This window comes from Sapajus apella, unplaced genomic scaffold, assembly GCF_009761245.1.
Source record: "Sapajus apella isolate SASKATOON/1434 unplaced genomic scaffold, GSC_monkey_1.0 scaffold53, whole genome shotgun sequence".
NCBI classification, from domain to species: Eukaryota; Metazoa; Chordata; class Mammalia; order Primates; family Cebidae; genus Sapajus; species Sapajus apella.
In genome coordinates, this window is record NW_022436993.1 from 5,236,980 (window position 1) to 5,252,109 (window position 15,130).

The 15,130-nt window shown below is 41.4% G+C and overlaps 1 protein-coding gene across 2 annotated transcripts in view; it reads left to right on the plus strand.

Moving 5' to 3' along the window:
- Nucleotides 1-15,130, plus strand: part of CUNH10orf67 (chromosome unknown C10orf67 homolog) — a 118,559-nt gene that overhangs the window by 50,529 nt on the left and 52,900 nt on the right. For both annotated transcript variants that reach the window (XM_032243877.1, XM_032243876.1), the window contains 2 exons: nucleotides 10,049-10,108; nucleotides 10,923-11,087. In XM_032243877.1, the coding sequence (XP_032099768.1) occupies nucleotides 10,049-10,108; nucleotides 10,923-11,087 (225 nt within the window). The remainder of the gene's footprint in view (nucleotides 1-10,048; nucleotides 10,109-10,922; nucleotides 11,088-15,130) is intronic.

The window sequence follows — 15,130 nt, forward strand, 5'->3', positions numbered from 1 at the left end:
AAAATTTCTGCATTTTATTATGGAGGTTTAAAACTACAAATATGAGAGCACAATATTTTGAAGAAATTGCTATTTTTAGTTACAAATTGCCATAAGTGATAATAAAAAAAAGAGCCCAGCTAGATATTTTGGCATTCTGTGTTAGTCTCATAAGAAAACACTGCCTTTTTATGTTCTTTTAAGAGAACTTTCCAGACGGCTGGTCTTTTATCAGTTGACTACCCAGCCCCTGGCCCCCCCACGGCAGCCCCCCGCCCAGCTTATGGTGGCGTACTTGGCTTTCAGCTGATTACCACTAGTATGTCTTTGTTACGGGAAACTGACTGTGTTTATTATAATAAAAAATAAAACACAGCTTGACTTGCGTTCTAAATGTGCTTGAAAAGAATATGATACTGTTTGGAAGAGAAAAGGTTGCTCATAAGGAAATCAACACCACTTCAGATATTGAAACATTCGCTCTTTTACAGCTTGTCACACTTTGTGCCAAGTCATGACTGTTTCCCTAACTCTGTTTTGTTACTCTCAGCACCCTGTGTTTTGGGTTTCTTGTCATAGAAATGAATGCAAAACAATTCTCCTGGATTACAATAAAGCCTTCTATGAAACCAACTTGGGAATGCAGGCAACAAAAAAAATTATGGTTGGCAATTCAAAAAACCATGTGTTAACAAATATGTTATTTTGAGCCCTAACTTTTAAATACCTGGCATATAAAAATAGTCTCCATTACTTGAGCCTACTTGGTGAATTTCTTCTACCCCATCCCCACTCTCTTCTGTCATTCCTCCAAAGTTCAGGCTTTGCTTTGGAAAACAAACAACTAAATGTGCATATTGTCATTAAAATTGAAAGCGTTTTTATAGAGTGGAAAGCCAATGTTACGTTGTTTGTTAGCAGCAATAGAGAAGAAATTAAACTACTCAATCAGTGAATTTGTGCCTATACTAGGAGCAGATCCCATACTCTTTGAATGACTGTGCCTCTTTATTTTAACTGTAAGCCTTTAACGGGTGCTATTGTATCGCTCACAGGGGAACCAATCACGTTTTATTTTGTGGTTTAGAAGTTTGTTGAGCCCCAGGCTTGTTGCCAAGCAGCAAGAGCCTGCACCACAAACCCCAGGACAGCAGAGCCTTCAGGATGCTTAGACTAGTGTAGGAGCTCAAGATTTCAATAGAGGGAGTGGGCTTGATGTTCTTCGAGTGATCGACATTGCACACCTGCTTTGGACCCATCATGGCCACTATTTCTCCACCTTCTCCCTGCCCCTGCAAGGCATTCTGCTATTGGCTTTCTTGTTGCTATTTGAGCTTCCTTTGTTTCTTGCTGTCCTGCATTTTTCCAGGCCAGGATTTGTGATTGCACAGAAAAGGGAGAGTGGGAGAAGGTAGAGTTGACCGCCGTCATTTTGTGAAAATTTAAATACTTTCTAGCTAGAAGGGTTTTGTTACATGCTTGTCTATTACTATTTTCCAATAAAAGTTACTTTCTGACCTGTTAGAAGTATAGGGCAAAAAGTCAAAGAACTAGCAGTAAAAAGGTGCAATCAGTAAGTATATGTAAACTGGCTGGGTGTGGCAGCTCATGCCTGTAAATCCCAGTGCTTTGGGAGGCTGAGATGGGAGGATCGCTCGAGCCCAAGAGTTCGAGACTCTCCTGAGAAACATAGTGAAGCCCCATTTTTACATAAAATAAAGAAGCTTAGCCAGGCCTGGAGGTGCATGCCTGTAGTCCTCCTACTCAGGAAGCTAGGTGGGAGGTGGGAGGATGGCTTGAGCCAAGTGAGCTGCGATTGTACCACTGCTTTTAGCCTGGGCAACAGAGCAAGACCTCATCTTTAAAAAATTATAATTATGATAAAGAAATAAATATTATATGTAACATACATATTATTTATTATATATAACATATATATATATATATATATATATATATATGGTAGGTAAGCAGTGCTATCTAGAGTGACTGTATCCTTAGATTGGCTTTGAGCAGGCATACGAAATAATTTTGTATCTTCCTTTGATTCCTACACTAAGTGGCTTTCATTTGTCTTGAAGTTAACAAAAGAGAGGGTCTTCATTAGAAAAACACCATGGTTGAACTCTTCTCTTCCTTCATTTCCATTTGCTTCACCCCAGTTTGCCCAGTTGCTTGGAACAGTCCAGGCTGGGGTTAGGAAGGAAGCACATAGGCTGCCCTAGCCCCGTTCTGGAAGCACAGCACTAACACCCTAACTGGGTTCCTGATGCCTGTATTCCCTCCGAGGCAGTGCAGCCCTGTTCTGTCATGTGGCAGTGTTTGGCCATCCAGTTAGAAAACGGATGCTTTCAGTGGTCTGTGCAAAAGCACGATTACATGGAAGCTCTGCAAATTGTGGCTCTTTATCAAGACACAGATGACACAAGCATGGGCCAATGTGACTGTGTCCCTGTGTGCCATGGCAGGCAGAGGAGGAGGTTCTGCTGTCCGTGTGGTCTCTGTTTTACCATCAGTGAGTCTTTGCCCGCTGGTCAGTCAAATGTGCTCCATGCAGTCTTGGACATTTGTTAGTCCTGCATAGCCTTCACAATCTACTTTTTTTAAATAGCATTTTTTTTTTTTGAGACGGAGTTTCGCTCTTGTTACCCAGGCTGGAGTGCAGTGGCGTGATCTCGGCTCACCGCAACCTCCGCCTCCTGGGTTCAGGCAATTCTCCTGCCTCAGCCTCCTGAGTAGCTGGGATTACAGGCACGCGCCACCATGCCCAGCTAATTTTTTGTAGTTTTAGTAGAGACGGGGTTTCACCATGTTGACCAGGATGGTCTTGAACTGCTGGACTCAAGCAATCCTCCCACCTCGGCCTCCTAAAGTGCTGGGATTACAGGCATGAGTCACTGCAGCTGACCCACAGTCCACTTATGAAGTCGAAGAGCTAGAAGGCAAACCTTGTGAAAGGAACAGCTCCCCTGAGGGTGTTTTCAAAATTCATCAAAATGAGCTCCATGAATTCTTGCAGCAATCCACCCCTCCTGAAATCAGCAGGTAGATTTCTCTCTCTACACTCAGGAGATTCAGACAAGGATGCCTCAGAGTTCTGTTTCTTCTGTGCTGTTCCTTCTCCCTGAACTGCTCTCTCTTGGTCAGAACCTGGTTAGTTCCTCTCATCTTTCAGGTCAGAGGGCAGATGCTGCCTCCTCTGGGAAACCTCTCTGACACTGTCTTCCCTTGCCTGGAAGAGGCGCCCACCCTCATTCTGACACAGCACATAGTTGTCCTCTTGTGGCTCTCATCACATTCTTTAGAGATGGCCTGTTATCTTACCTGCTGTTTCCATTCTGTGAGCTACGGTTTTACCCCTAAAACCTAACGTGGTGGCCCCCGTGAAGTTGGTGGCCAGTAAGCATTTGTTGTGAGTAAAATCGAAGGGATAACAAAAATAGTTGAGAATAGCTTAACCCACACTATACTTGGTATGAACTATATGTACTTTAATAAGCCCATAATACTAATACATAAGTGACATAGCTACACAATATACAGAGTAACTACAGTGGGGTTTTCAGGATTAATTTCCAGGTTTCATTCCAGTGGTTCTCAAGCTTTTTGGTCTCAGGATCTCCTTACACTCTTAAAAATTATTGAGCCCCCCCCGCCACCCAAAGGAAATTTGGTTTAGATATAGTTTGGATGTGTGTTCCCATCAAAATCTCAATTGAAATGTAAGCTCCAATGTTGGAGGGGGGACCTCATGGGAGGTGATGGTATCATGTGGGAAGATTTCTTGTGAATGGTTTAACACCTACTCCTGTGGTACTGTCTGTATGATAGGGAGTAAGTTCTGGAGAGATCTGGTCATTTAAAAGTGTGTAGTACCTCCCCCTGTTCTCTCTTGCTCCTGTTCCCACATGGGAGAAATCTGCTCCCCCTTCACCTTCCACCATGATTGGAAGCTTCCTGAGGCCTCCCCAGAAGCAGAAGGTGCCACGCTTTCTGTACAGCCTGCAGAACCGTGAACCAATTCAACCTCTTTTCTTTATAAATTCCCCAGTCTCAGATATTTCTTTGTAGCAATGTGAGAACAGACTAATACAGATGTTTTATCTATTGATATTTACCACATGTGAAATGAAATTATTTATTAAATGACTTAAAAATAACACTAAACTCTTTACATGCTAACATAAATGGCATATTGTTTATAAGAAAATCTTTCCCAAAACTGACATTGTCTTACGTGTGTGTGTGTGTGTGTGTGTGTGTGTGTGTGTGTGTGTGTGTGTGTGTGTGTCTGTCTGAGACAGCGTCTTACTCTGTCACCCAGGCTGCAGTGCACTGGCATAATCACAACTCACTGCAGCCTCAACTCTTGGTTCAGCCTACCAAGTAGCTGGGATTACAGGTGCGTGCCAACACATCTGGCTAATTTTTCTATTTTTTGTAAAGACAGGGTTTTGCCATGTTGCCCAGGCTGGTTTTGAACTCCGGGGCTCAAGTGATCCACCCACCTCAGCCTCCCAAAGTGCTAGAATTAAAAGCATGAGCCATCACACCCAACCACTTGTTTTTGCAAATTTCTTTAACATTTGGCTCCCTGGAAACTATTTAAATTCTCACAGATGCTTCTGTATTCTCTGCCATGATAAATATCACATAGCTTCCGAAAAACTCCAATGTACACTCATGACACCATGAGAATGAAGAAACAGTGACTACTCTCTTAGCATTATTATGAGAATAATATAGGCCTCACAGACCCCCTAAGGTTTGGGGGACCTCAGAGGTCCTTGGACCACATATTGAGAGCTGCTGCCTCATTTAATGGGAAAAACTCTTAGTCAGGTGTGGTTAAGTGAAATGTCTTTGTCTGTTTATGATTGTGATCCCCTTTTTTTGTTTTCATTTAATTAATTTATTCACCAATTCCTTTCCCTGGCACATCACTATTAGAATGTTACACTTTCTAATACATTTACTAACACTAATATGCTTACATGAACATAAGCCATTACTGCAGCACTCAGGCAGGCAGTCCAAATTTCCACATGAGAAATTACCATTTATCTCTCTCAATGTGGTGATTAGGCCAAGTGCTTACCGTGGGCAATATCTAATGTTGCGCTGTTATATTCTTAGGTGGAATGCAAAGGTACAGGCATACATACCTCTAGAACATGTGATGTAGGTATAAAGTTTATTGATTAAAAACTTACAAGAAGAGAATTAACGGACAGGAAACACGCCTTTGGTTTTTTATTAGCCCACCAAGAGGAGGGCTTCAGTAAGATGAATCACAGGAATTGCTGCGGGACAGGGATCCCCCCTACACACCACTTCATATATTTATAGGGAAGTTTGCCATCTAGCACACTATATGACAGTGGGAGCTTCCTGGCCAGGGAATTGTCTTTCTAAAAGGGGAGCACCCAGTGCTGAGCTAGAGAAGGTGGCATCAATACTATCTACATCAGCGGGAGTCGTGCAGGTCTTCCAGAGGCTCCCTTCATCCCCCCAAGCCATCTCACTGACCAAGCAACAGAGTGAGGAATGAGCCATTGGGTCATGGGTTGTCTGCTCCCACTAGCAGTGTGTAACGGTTCCTTCCCTCCTTAGAGAGAAGAGGAGCAGATTTTTCACACCTACACTTAGTGGTAAAAAGCATTGATCATGACGGGATAGGGTGACCAGCTCATCCTGGTTTTCATTCTTAGCACTGAAAGCCCTACATCCTGAGAAACCCCCCAGTCCTGAAAAAAAAACAGGATGGTTAATCACCCTAATGGGAAGAAACCTGGAAACTTCTTCTGTTAGTCCAGGGATTCCAAAGAAACATAAGTTCATGTATCAGCTCCAATGTATTGAGAGAGAATTCTGAGGCAAAATTGAAACTCTGGGGAAAAGGGCTCAAACTTTTAAATATTAACCATGCTGATATTGATTACTGGGAAAAATTATCAAGTGAGCTAGCATTCAAACTGACTCCTGCCCCAAATTTTTTAAAACCTCAAAAAATTTTAGATACAGTATTACAAACATCTTTGTAAAAGCGTTAAAAAATGACCAGGGACATGGGGCTTACCTGGTCAGAAGTCAAACATCAAGGGAAACATACAGGGGTCAGTTGAGCTTTCCAAGTTAAGATTGTCCTGAGGGATTTACCCATCTGCACTACACAGAAGTCACAGGCCAGGGCATGCTAGAGAGAGAGAGAGAGAGAGAAAGAGAGAGAGAGTATGTGTGTGTGTTGTGGTAATCAGCAGTGATCTCTTGCATTAGGCTGAGAAGCAAAGGTCATTCTTGCAGGATGAATGTGACCAAATGTAAACCTGCAACCTACCTAATACCCAGAGGCCTGCAGGGGAGGGTTGCCTCTGTACTGAGCAACACAAGAGGGATAATCTCTTTCTGAAGCGTTTTGATAGGCAGGACTTTCAGGGGATTTGCAACACAAGTTTGTATCCACAAAACCTCAAACCCTCACTTTAGTTTGTTTTTAAGAGATGGGATCTTGATATGTCGCATAAGCTGGTCTCAAACTCCTGCGCTCAAGTAATCCGCCCACCTCAGCCTCTCAAGTAGCTGGGACTTCATGCCACCGCACATGGCATCAGTTTAGTTTTAAGTGAATAGAAGATAATTTCCATTTACTGAAATTATTAATTATTAATTGCTGAAAGAAGCAAATGGAAATACTCCCTGGAAAGAAGTACTTTAATCCTAAGTCTCAGAGAATTCCCAGAATTCTCTCCTACAATTATAGGAGCAATTAATATCACACGGTCAAAGATAAGGAAGCACACAAGGAAATAAGGAACCACATGTCAGAAACAATGTAGAGTAAAAACAACTACATGGACTTCAGAAATTCGACTTTTCCAACAATATTTAGCGTGTGTGGTAGTTTGTCTCCAAGAGTGGAGCAGGAGTTGGGCCTAGTCAGGGAACTGGCAACATATGCCTCACTGGATTTCAAAATCTCTATGGACCAGTTACTGCTGTATGCCTCCTTCCCTTGAATGGAGTGGGGTCTCTCCCACCATGGAACATTGGCTGTGTGGGAACAGATAACTGGTCTCTTTACTTTCTGGATCTTCAGATCAAGAGCGATTGTACTCAAGGGCCTCATCTGCACCTGGACCTGATTTAGATAATGAGATTCCAGATTTCAAGCTGATGCTATAGTAGGATGAGATTTTCGAAGGCTTTGAGTGAAGATAAATATATTTCGTTTATAGGAAGAATATAAAATAATGGAGCCAGAAGGCAGGTAGATGATGAAAAAGCATTTAAGAGACTCCAGTTTCCATTCATGTTTTAAAAAAATACTCTCAGCAAACTGGGAATAGAAGAGAACCTCTCAAGCTGTTAAGAGGTATCTTCAAAACACACTATTATCATGGTTGATGGTGAAAGGATGAAGATTTTGAGTCTGAAGTCAGAAATATGACAAGAATTTCTGCTCTTAACACCTCCGTTCAACATCTAATTTAGGTCCTAACCAGTGCAATGATGCAGATACACAAAAATAAATAATATCCAGATTGGAAAGGAAAAGGTAGAACTTTTTAAATTCCCAGATGGCGTGATCATCTCTATAGGAAATCCTAACAAATCTAAAAAAAAGCTACTAGAATTAATAAGTGAATGCAGAAAGGTTGCAAAAATCAAGATACAAAAATCTTGTACTTCTGTATATAAGCAGTGAACAATCAAAAATTGAAATTTTAAAAAACACCAGATATAATAACATCAAACAATATGAAATGCTTATGGATATGCATGATAAAATATGTGCAAAACATGTACAGCCAATAATATAAAATACTGCTGAAATAAATTAAAGACTTAAATAGATGCAAAAATATTCCATTGTTCATGATTCAGGAGTTGCATATTATTAAACTGTCAGTTCTCTCCAGATTGATTTACAGATTCAACAATCCTAATCAAAATTCCAGAAGGGTTTTTTGTTGTTGTTGAAATCAACAAGCGTACCCTAGAAATTCTTATAGTAGTATGAAGAAAATGATTTTTAAACCATTGCAACAAAGCTTAACTTTAATACAGCCACGCATTGCCCAATGACATTTTGGTCAACACCAAACTACATATACAATGGTAGTCCAATAAGATTATGATACAATATTTCTGCTGTAACTTTCCTATGTTTGAATGTGTTTAGATACACAAATACCTACCACTGTGTTATAGTTGCCTGCAGTATCTAGTACAGTAACATGCCTTGCAGCTTTGTGGCCTAGGAACGATAGGCTATGCCCTAAAGTCTAGGTGTGTAGTGGGCTGTACACCTATATTTGTGTAAGTACACTCTAATGTTTGCACATAATAAAACTGCCTAATGACACATTTCTCAGGATGTATCCCCAGTGTTAAGCCAATCATGACTGTGTTAGGCTTGAATTCAAACCCATTGAAACCAACTAAACATAGCTCTTCATGGGCAACAGTAACTATTCTCTCAGACTGCAAGATGTCACTAGACAGCCCTGCTTGCTCTTGAGTTCTGCTTTATTGATAGGTGACAGAGAATTTTGCAAATCAGTTGTACTTGTTGTTCAGATGTCAATGGGATTAATGGTTAGATGTGTTTCTCATCATTATTTAACTTCAAGTGGGATTAGTTGTAATTAGAATCACTGGCATTACTCAAAATTTCATATTATGAAAAAATTTTAATATTATGGAAACATGCACTAATAATACATTTTTTGATACAATAACTTCTATGCCTAGAAATTAAAATTGATTTTTTTTTTCTAAAGCCAGGGTATCACCCTGTTGCCTAGGTTGGTGCAGTGGCACAGTCATAGCTCACTGTAATTTCAAACTCCTGGGCTCAAGTGATTCTCCTGCCTCAGCTACGTAAGTAGCTGGGACTATAGGTACACACCACTACACCCAAGTAATTTTTATTTTTTTGTTTTTATTTTTATTTACTTATTTATTTTTTTAAAAAAAGTCACAATCTCAGGCCCAATATTTTTTTATTTTTTATAGAGATAGGGGTCTTGTTATGTTGCTCAGGCTTGTCTTGAATGCCTGGCTTCAAGCAATCCTCCCACTTTGGCCTCCCAAAGTGTTAGTATTACAGGCGTAAGCCACTGCACCCGGCTTTAAAATTGATTTTTAAAGTAAAATTTTGTTCAGTACATTATTGAAGTTCAGCTATTAAATTATCTTCAATTTCTCAAGCTAGCTTATGTTAATAATAAGACCTAGTATTTACAGCTATTATAATAATGTATCAAATTATCACCTCATAAGCAAATAATGCATGTTTTCCTATTATCTTTGTTGTACTTAATGCAATGAATAGATGCTAATGACTTTAGGTATTTGCAATTTTATATATTTCTGTTTACTTTTTTTTTCCCATTTATTTATTTTATTGCATTTTAGGTTTTGGGGTACATGTGAAGAACATGCAAGATTGTTGCATAGGTACACACATGGCAGTGTGCTTTGCTGCCTTCCTCCCCATCACCTACATCTGGCTTCTCTCCCCTTGCTATCTCTCCCCAGCTCCCCATCCCCCACCATCCCTCCCCTATTTCCCCTCAACTGACCCCAGTGTGTAGCGCTCCCCTCCCTGTGTCCATGTGTTCTCATTGTTCAACACCAGCCTATGAGTGAGAACATGCGGTGTTTGATCTTCTGCTCTTCTGTCAGTTTGCTGAGAATGATGGTTTCCAGGTTCATCCATGTCCCTACAAAGGACACAAACTCATCATTTTTGATGGCTGCATAATATTCCATGGTGTATATATGCCACATTTTCCCTATCCAGTCTATCATCGATGGGCATTTGGGTTGGTTCCAGGTCTTTGCTATTGCAAACAGTGCTGCAATGTCTGTTCACTTTTTTATAAAAGCTCTTTTTCTGGATACAAGTTTGTTTTCTCTTTGACATTATGAATTATATTCCCATAATAGTTTTGGCAGACAAATGGTTTAAAATGTCCTTCATTGGTTACAGAAGTTTTATAGAAAATTGTCCTTTTTAACCTTTGCAGATAATAACCAATGATATGGGTCTTCCATTTTACAGATTAATAAACAGAAAGAGGACAAGGAAATGAGAAAAAAGTATGGCAGCTTAAGCGTCAAGGTTTGTATTTAAGTTTTCTCTCTTTCTTGTTTCTCTTTTGTTTTGTGCTTCTCTTATTTTGGCATCTGGTTTGTCAAATCTGTGTAGCATACTGAGGTTTTTCATTTTCCAACATCTGAATTCGAAAAAGAAAATTCTTGAAAGTGAGCAAGGCCAGGAGCAGTGGCTCACTCCTAAAATCCTAGTACTTTGGGAGGCCGAGGCAGGAGGATTGCTTGAGTCCAGGAGTTCAAGACCAGACCAGCCTGGGCAACATAGCAAGACTTTGTCTCTTTTAAAAAATAAATAAATAAAGTGAGGTTAGAAGTGTGAATGGGAGATCAGGAGCTGACTATTGAGAACAGGGAGCAGACAGTGAAATCAGAAGCCAAAAAGCCAGCAAGTGGGACATCAGGAAGAGTGTGCCCTGCTATTCTCATCCTCCAGCTCCAGGCCCTGCACGTTCCTGAACCTTCCTTCCTACTCTCAATTTCCCTACCTTCTTCCCACCTAGATATAAGCTTCGAGCTGATGCCCCACTCCTCTTCACATAGACCCCACCATTCCAGGGTCTTCCAAAGGGCATTGACTGCTGGTGTGTTCTTCTTAGGACATGAGGATTACAGGCAGGGAGTGGAGGAATAAGCCCAGCCTGCCGATCAGATCCTGCCAGGGGCGATTGTGGACCTGGCAGCAAAAACAGATCCATGTGGTCTAGGCCTGAAAACCTCAACTCTGCAATTCCAGCTCAAGGGAGGGGAAGAGTGTGAAAAAAAGGGACACAAATCCAAGAAACAAAATGAGAATAACAAAGTTGGTTCTTTTTGTGTGACAGGCTGCCAGGTCCGCCAAGGGGAGAGAAGCCTCTTTGTCCCCATGGCCCAAGTCTCCACCAAGCACCACAGCTTCAAGGCCACATTCTGCATCCATGAGTGTATCGTCTGCTGGGACCAAGAAAGCTAAGACTCCAAAGAAAGCTTTAAAGGAAGAGCAATCTGTGGTAAGATTTGCTTCCATAACCACATCCTGTCCACCTTCCTCTGCACACAGGCTCCTGCCTCTTTAGTCCTATCCATGAGGCCTGCAGTCTAAGCACACCTGGTTCTCGCCCCTGAACTAGGGCTCCAGCTGCCTATTTCTAAACCAACATGTCAGGGTGAGCCTCCTTCACTTTCCCAAGGTGAAGCCATCAAGCCATCAGTATCCCCAACCAGGCAGTTGATTTAGCTGAGTGACTAAGCCTCAGTGGGTCTCTATTTAATTATCAAAATAGAGAAGCTACATCCCAAGCACTTTCTAGGGTATACAGTGTCAAACTCATTACTGCCCAGTGTCTATTAGAAACTCACTGAAGATTCCCAGAAGGATACACAGGTATCCGGTCCATTTGCGCATGCAGGATTCCTCAACTTATAACTGGAGGAAATCACACTCTCAGAGACATGCACGCATAAACTCTGTGCTGGCTGCTCTCCCTTTCCATCTTTCTCCAGATCATCACAACCGTTTTTACAGGAACTAGGGTGGTACCCTTGATCTACATAAAAAGGAGGTGCTAAGAAGTAGCTGCCGGACACTCAGCTCCCTGTGGGCTAATTGTGTGGATATTTGTGAAGCACTGCTCACTACATTATACGATGCCTCCCTCATCACGACCCTGCAGAAAGCCTTCTGCTCTTAGCTATAAGGATAGTTGTATTTCTACAACTCTTAGTTGATCTGTGGACACTGAATTGTCTAAGTCATCAAGGCTCCTTTTCCGTGTTGACTTTTAGAAGGTGTGGAACCGAATAGGTGACACATATGGCCACTGTCTAGTGCTCCACACAGAGTCTCTCTACTGCATATTTTGCTCTCACAAACTTTGTCCTGTTCCTATATGTTCCCATGTTCTTCCTTCTTGTTCAACACGGGGCAGAATTTGCATTTCTCTCACTTGGAGCACGGAGGAGTGCAGCAGAATCGTACACGCCATGGGCATCCTTGCTCCAAAAAGGGGGAAGGCAAAAGCAGCCCTCCTGTGCCCCCTCCCAGGAGATGGACCACTCCTCACATCCACAGAGCGAGAGGGAGCAGCTAGGGCAAGGCCAGGCCTGCTGTGTTAGTGGAAGTCACTCTGCTGGGAAGAGAAAAAACATTCTCCTCTGTGAGCATTTCCACTTTGCAGAAAGTCAGGAAGTGTAGACTATTGGAAGTCAGTGTCATTTCCCAAGGGAAAAAACTGACACTGGGAGAAGAGGGTAAATTTTGCATAGAAATGACCAGTGACTAGGTTCTAGAAGTAAGATTTTTATAACCCAGAGTTTGGGAAGTACTTTTTTGGACCACACACACACACTAAAAACTGGCCTGCTGTGCAATGCTGCAGGATAGCCTGGTTGGGAAGACCGGCCATGCTGAGTGAGGGGCCCAAGGCTGGGTCAGCTGCCATGAAATCGGTCATGTGTCAGGGGTCTGTGGTCTGAGGCTCTGAGATGATGGCTGGGAGGACTGCAGAGTCCGGTCAGCGACTGGGGCAGAGCAGCTGAGCGTCTCGTCCTGAGGTCACAGCAGCAGGGGGCAGCTGCAGCAGAAGGTGCCCAGTCCCCACAGCAGCCCCTAGGCTGGAACTAAATCCTAGAATTCCAGCTTGGAAGCTCCAGTGTCCCCAGTTTACAGATAGAAGCTGAGCTTCCAAAGTCACAGTCACAAGAACAGAGATTTTGCCCGTTGTCCCCCACGGAAAATACAAAATAAAGGACAAAGACTGACAAATCTCTGAGAAGGTGTCATTTCAACAGGCTTTTCTCTTAGTGTCACAGTCTTTCCCTGTAACTGTAATGACTGTGGCCTGCGTATCTCCAAAGCTTACCAGTACATTTTGTCAGCTGGGGGAGTCTCTGAAGTTAATATGTAACAATAAGTAAAAATTAGACTGGGGGAGGGCAGAGATTACTTAAACCGGGTTTACATATTTATATGAATTGGCTCAATCTGAAAATGAAGTATGTTTTTCTAGTTCACTGTTATTACTGTCACTTACACTTTGTCAATAACAATAATCCTATTGTTCTAAGTGTTCCCTCCTATCCCCTTCCACTGGGGTTTATTCTTCACGGTGTATATACACATTCGAGCTATAATTTTCCTGCTCCTCTCAAATATTTCACTCCATGGAGGTAGCTGGACCTCTTAAAAATGGTCTCTAAAGGATTTTATAATATTTAGCACGTGCAAATTACCACATGGAGGGCTTGCTAGAGGAACTTTGCACATCAGTCATTTAATGTCTCTAATTAATCATACTTATTTTTTGAAATCTGTGTCATTCGGTGGGAACAGCACACGTGCTACCCACAGCGGAGCACACAGTGATAAACTGAGTGTTTAGCCAGTCTGAAAAATACGATATGAACATTAGCTGTCTGATTTCTATTAATGAACGATTTCACAACATAAAATGTGTATTTGTACAGTGCTTTTATGTAAAGTTTGTTTTTTGATATGTGCAAAACATTTCAGGTACTCAAGTTTCACATATCAAGGTTAAAATGGATTCTCAGGTTTTCCTCTCCCCACCCTGAGTAGTTAATTATGGTTGCACCCAATAAATGCTTCCGCGGAGGACTTCTGAGCTTCCATGGGGTAACCTGGTCTATACTGATGAACATATGGTGCATGCTTTGATGGCAGAAAGAATCAGGGCCCGTCTGTGTGGGAAATGGGACATGGGAGAAAGTCAATCGTGTTCCCATTCTTAGAGTTCTCTCAATACAAAGCAATTTGTGCAGATAACACACTTCAGTAAAAACTCTAGAACTTTTTTTTAACACTCAAGAAATGTTAGGTAAAATAGTATTGCAATCATTTTGCAGTTATAACCATAGTCACCTTGCAAGCTAGAGATTTTTAAAAAATTGTTATTATGAGATATAGAATTACTACTATAGGTATATAATAATATAGGCTAGATGGATGGAGAAAAAAATCTTTTCTTCTGAAATTTACTATTCTTCTCCTATACACAACCCTTATTTGGTTAAATTGCACATGAAGTTTAAGATAAGCTCTATTAGAGAAGAAAACAATATAATCTGCTTATTGCTTCCTTATTCCATTCCTTTTTCCCTTGGCAGCAGGCAGTTAAGAGTTCTGCAGAGCAGTGTGGGAAAACCAGCACTTTACCCGTTGTTCAACCGGCAATGCTAGGCAATGCGCTAATACAGAGATAGAACAGTCCTGTACATGCACGCACATGGTCTTCAGAGGTTGTCAAAGGATGTTTACCATATTTTGATAGATTGTGGTGACATGAAAGAATTTTTCTTATCATACTTGATCTTTGTTTTGTAATATGGATAACCCTAAAACATAGAGATCATTGAAAATCATACTTTTCATTTATCACCAAAATGAATTCATCTTTAGATTCTGCCCTCAGAGAGCAAAATTGAAAATGTGAATAATATCATATTTCAAATCCAGCTGAAAGGTAGCTTTTATCTTCTGCCTTATTTTATTCTGGGTAGTTTGATGATAAATTAAAAATACTTTCAGTATATTTGGAACAGATAATATTCTAGTGTAAATAGCATTTCATTTTTGTGGGACACATGAAAAGATGTTGTCAAAACCCAACTGAAAAGGGGTATATGCTTATGCTCTTATTTATTTTGTTGAGAAACAATTACAGCATTTTATTTGTGGAGCTCACTATGTTTGAGTGTAACTTAAAATGAGGACTGAAGATTTTGTTGTGAAATCAGGAATAGATAAATTCAAGGTTTGGATGATGTCCTTATTCTTCCCTATGCTCGCTCAGTCACTGGGACAGATGTGAGGTCCTGACCACAGATGATAGTGACTTGGTGGTAGCAGAAGTGTCATCCTTGACATTCAGGAGCCCACAGACAGTGCAGTTACCCCCCACTGCATGGTGTTGCTTAATTCCATTTGCCAGGGCTTCAGCTGTGGCTTTCTCTCCAGTTCCCAGCGGGAGTCGAGGCCGGTCCTGAACACCGGGTCATTTGGCCAGACTCCTGACACTACCCAGACGTGGGTCTT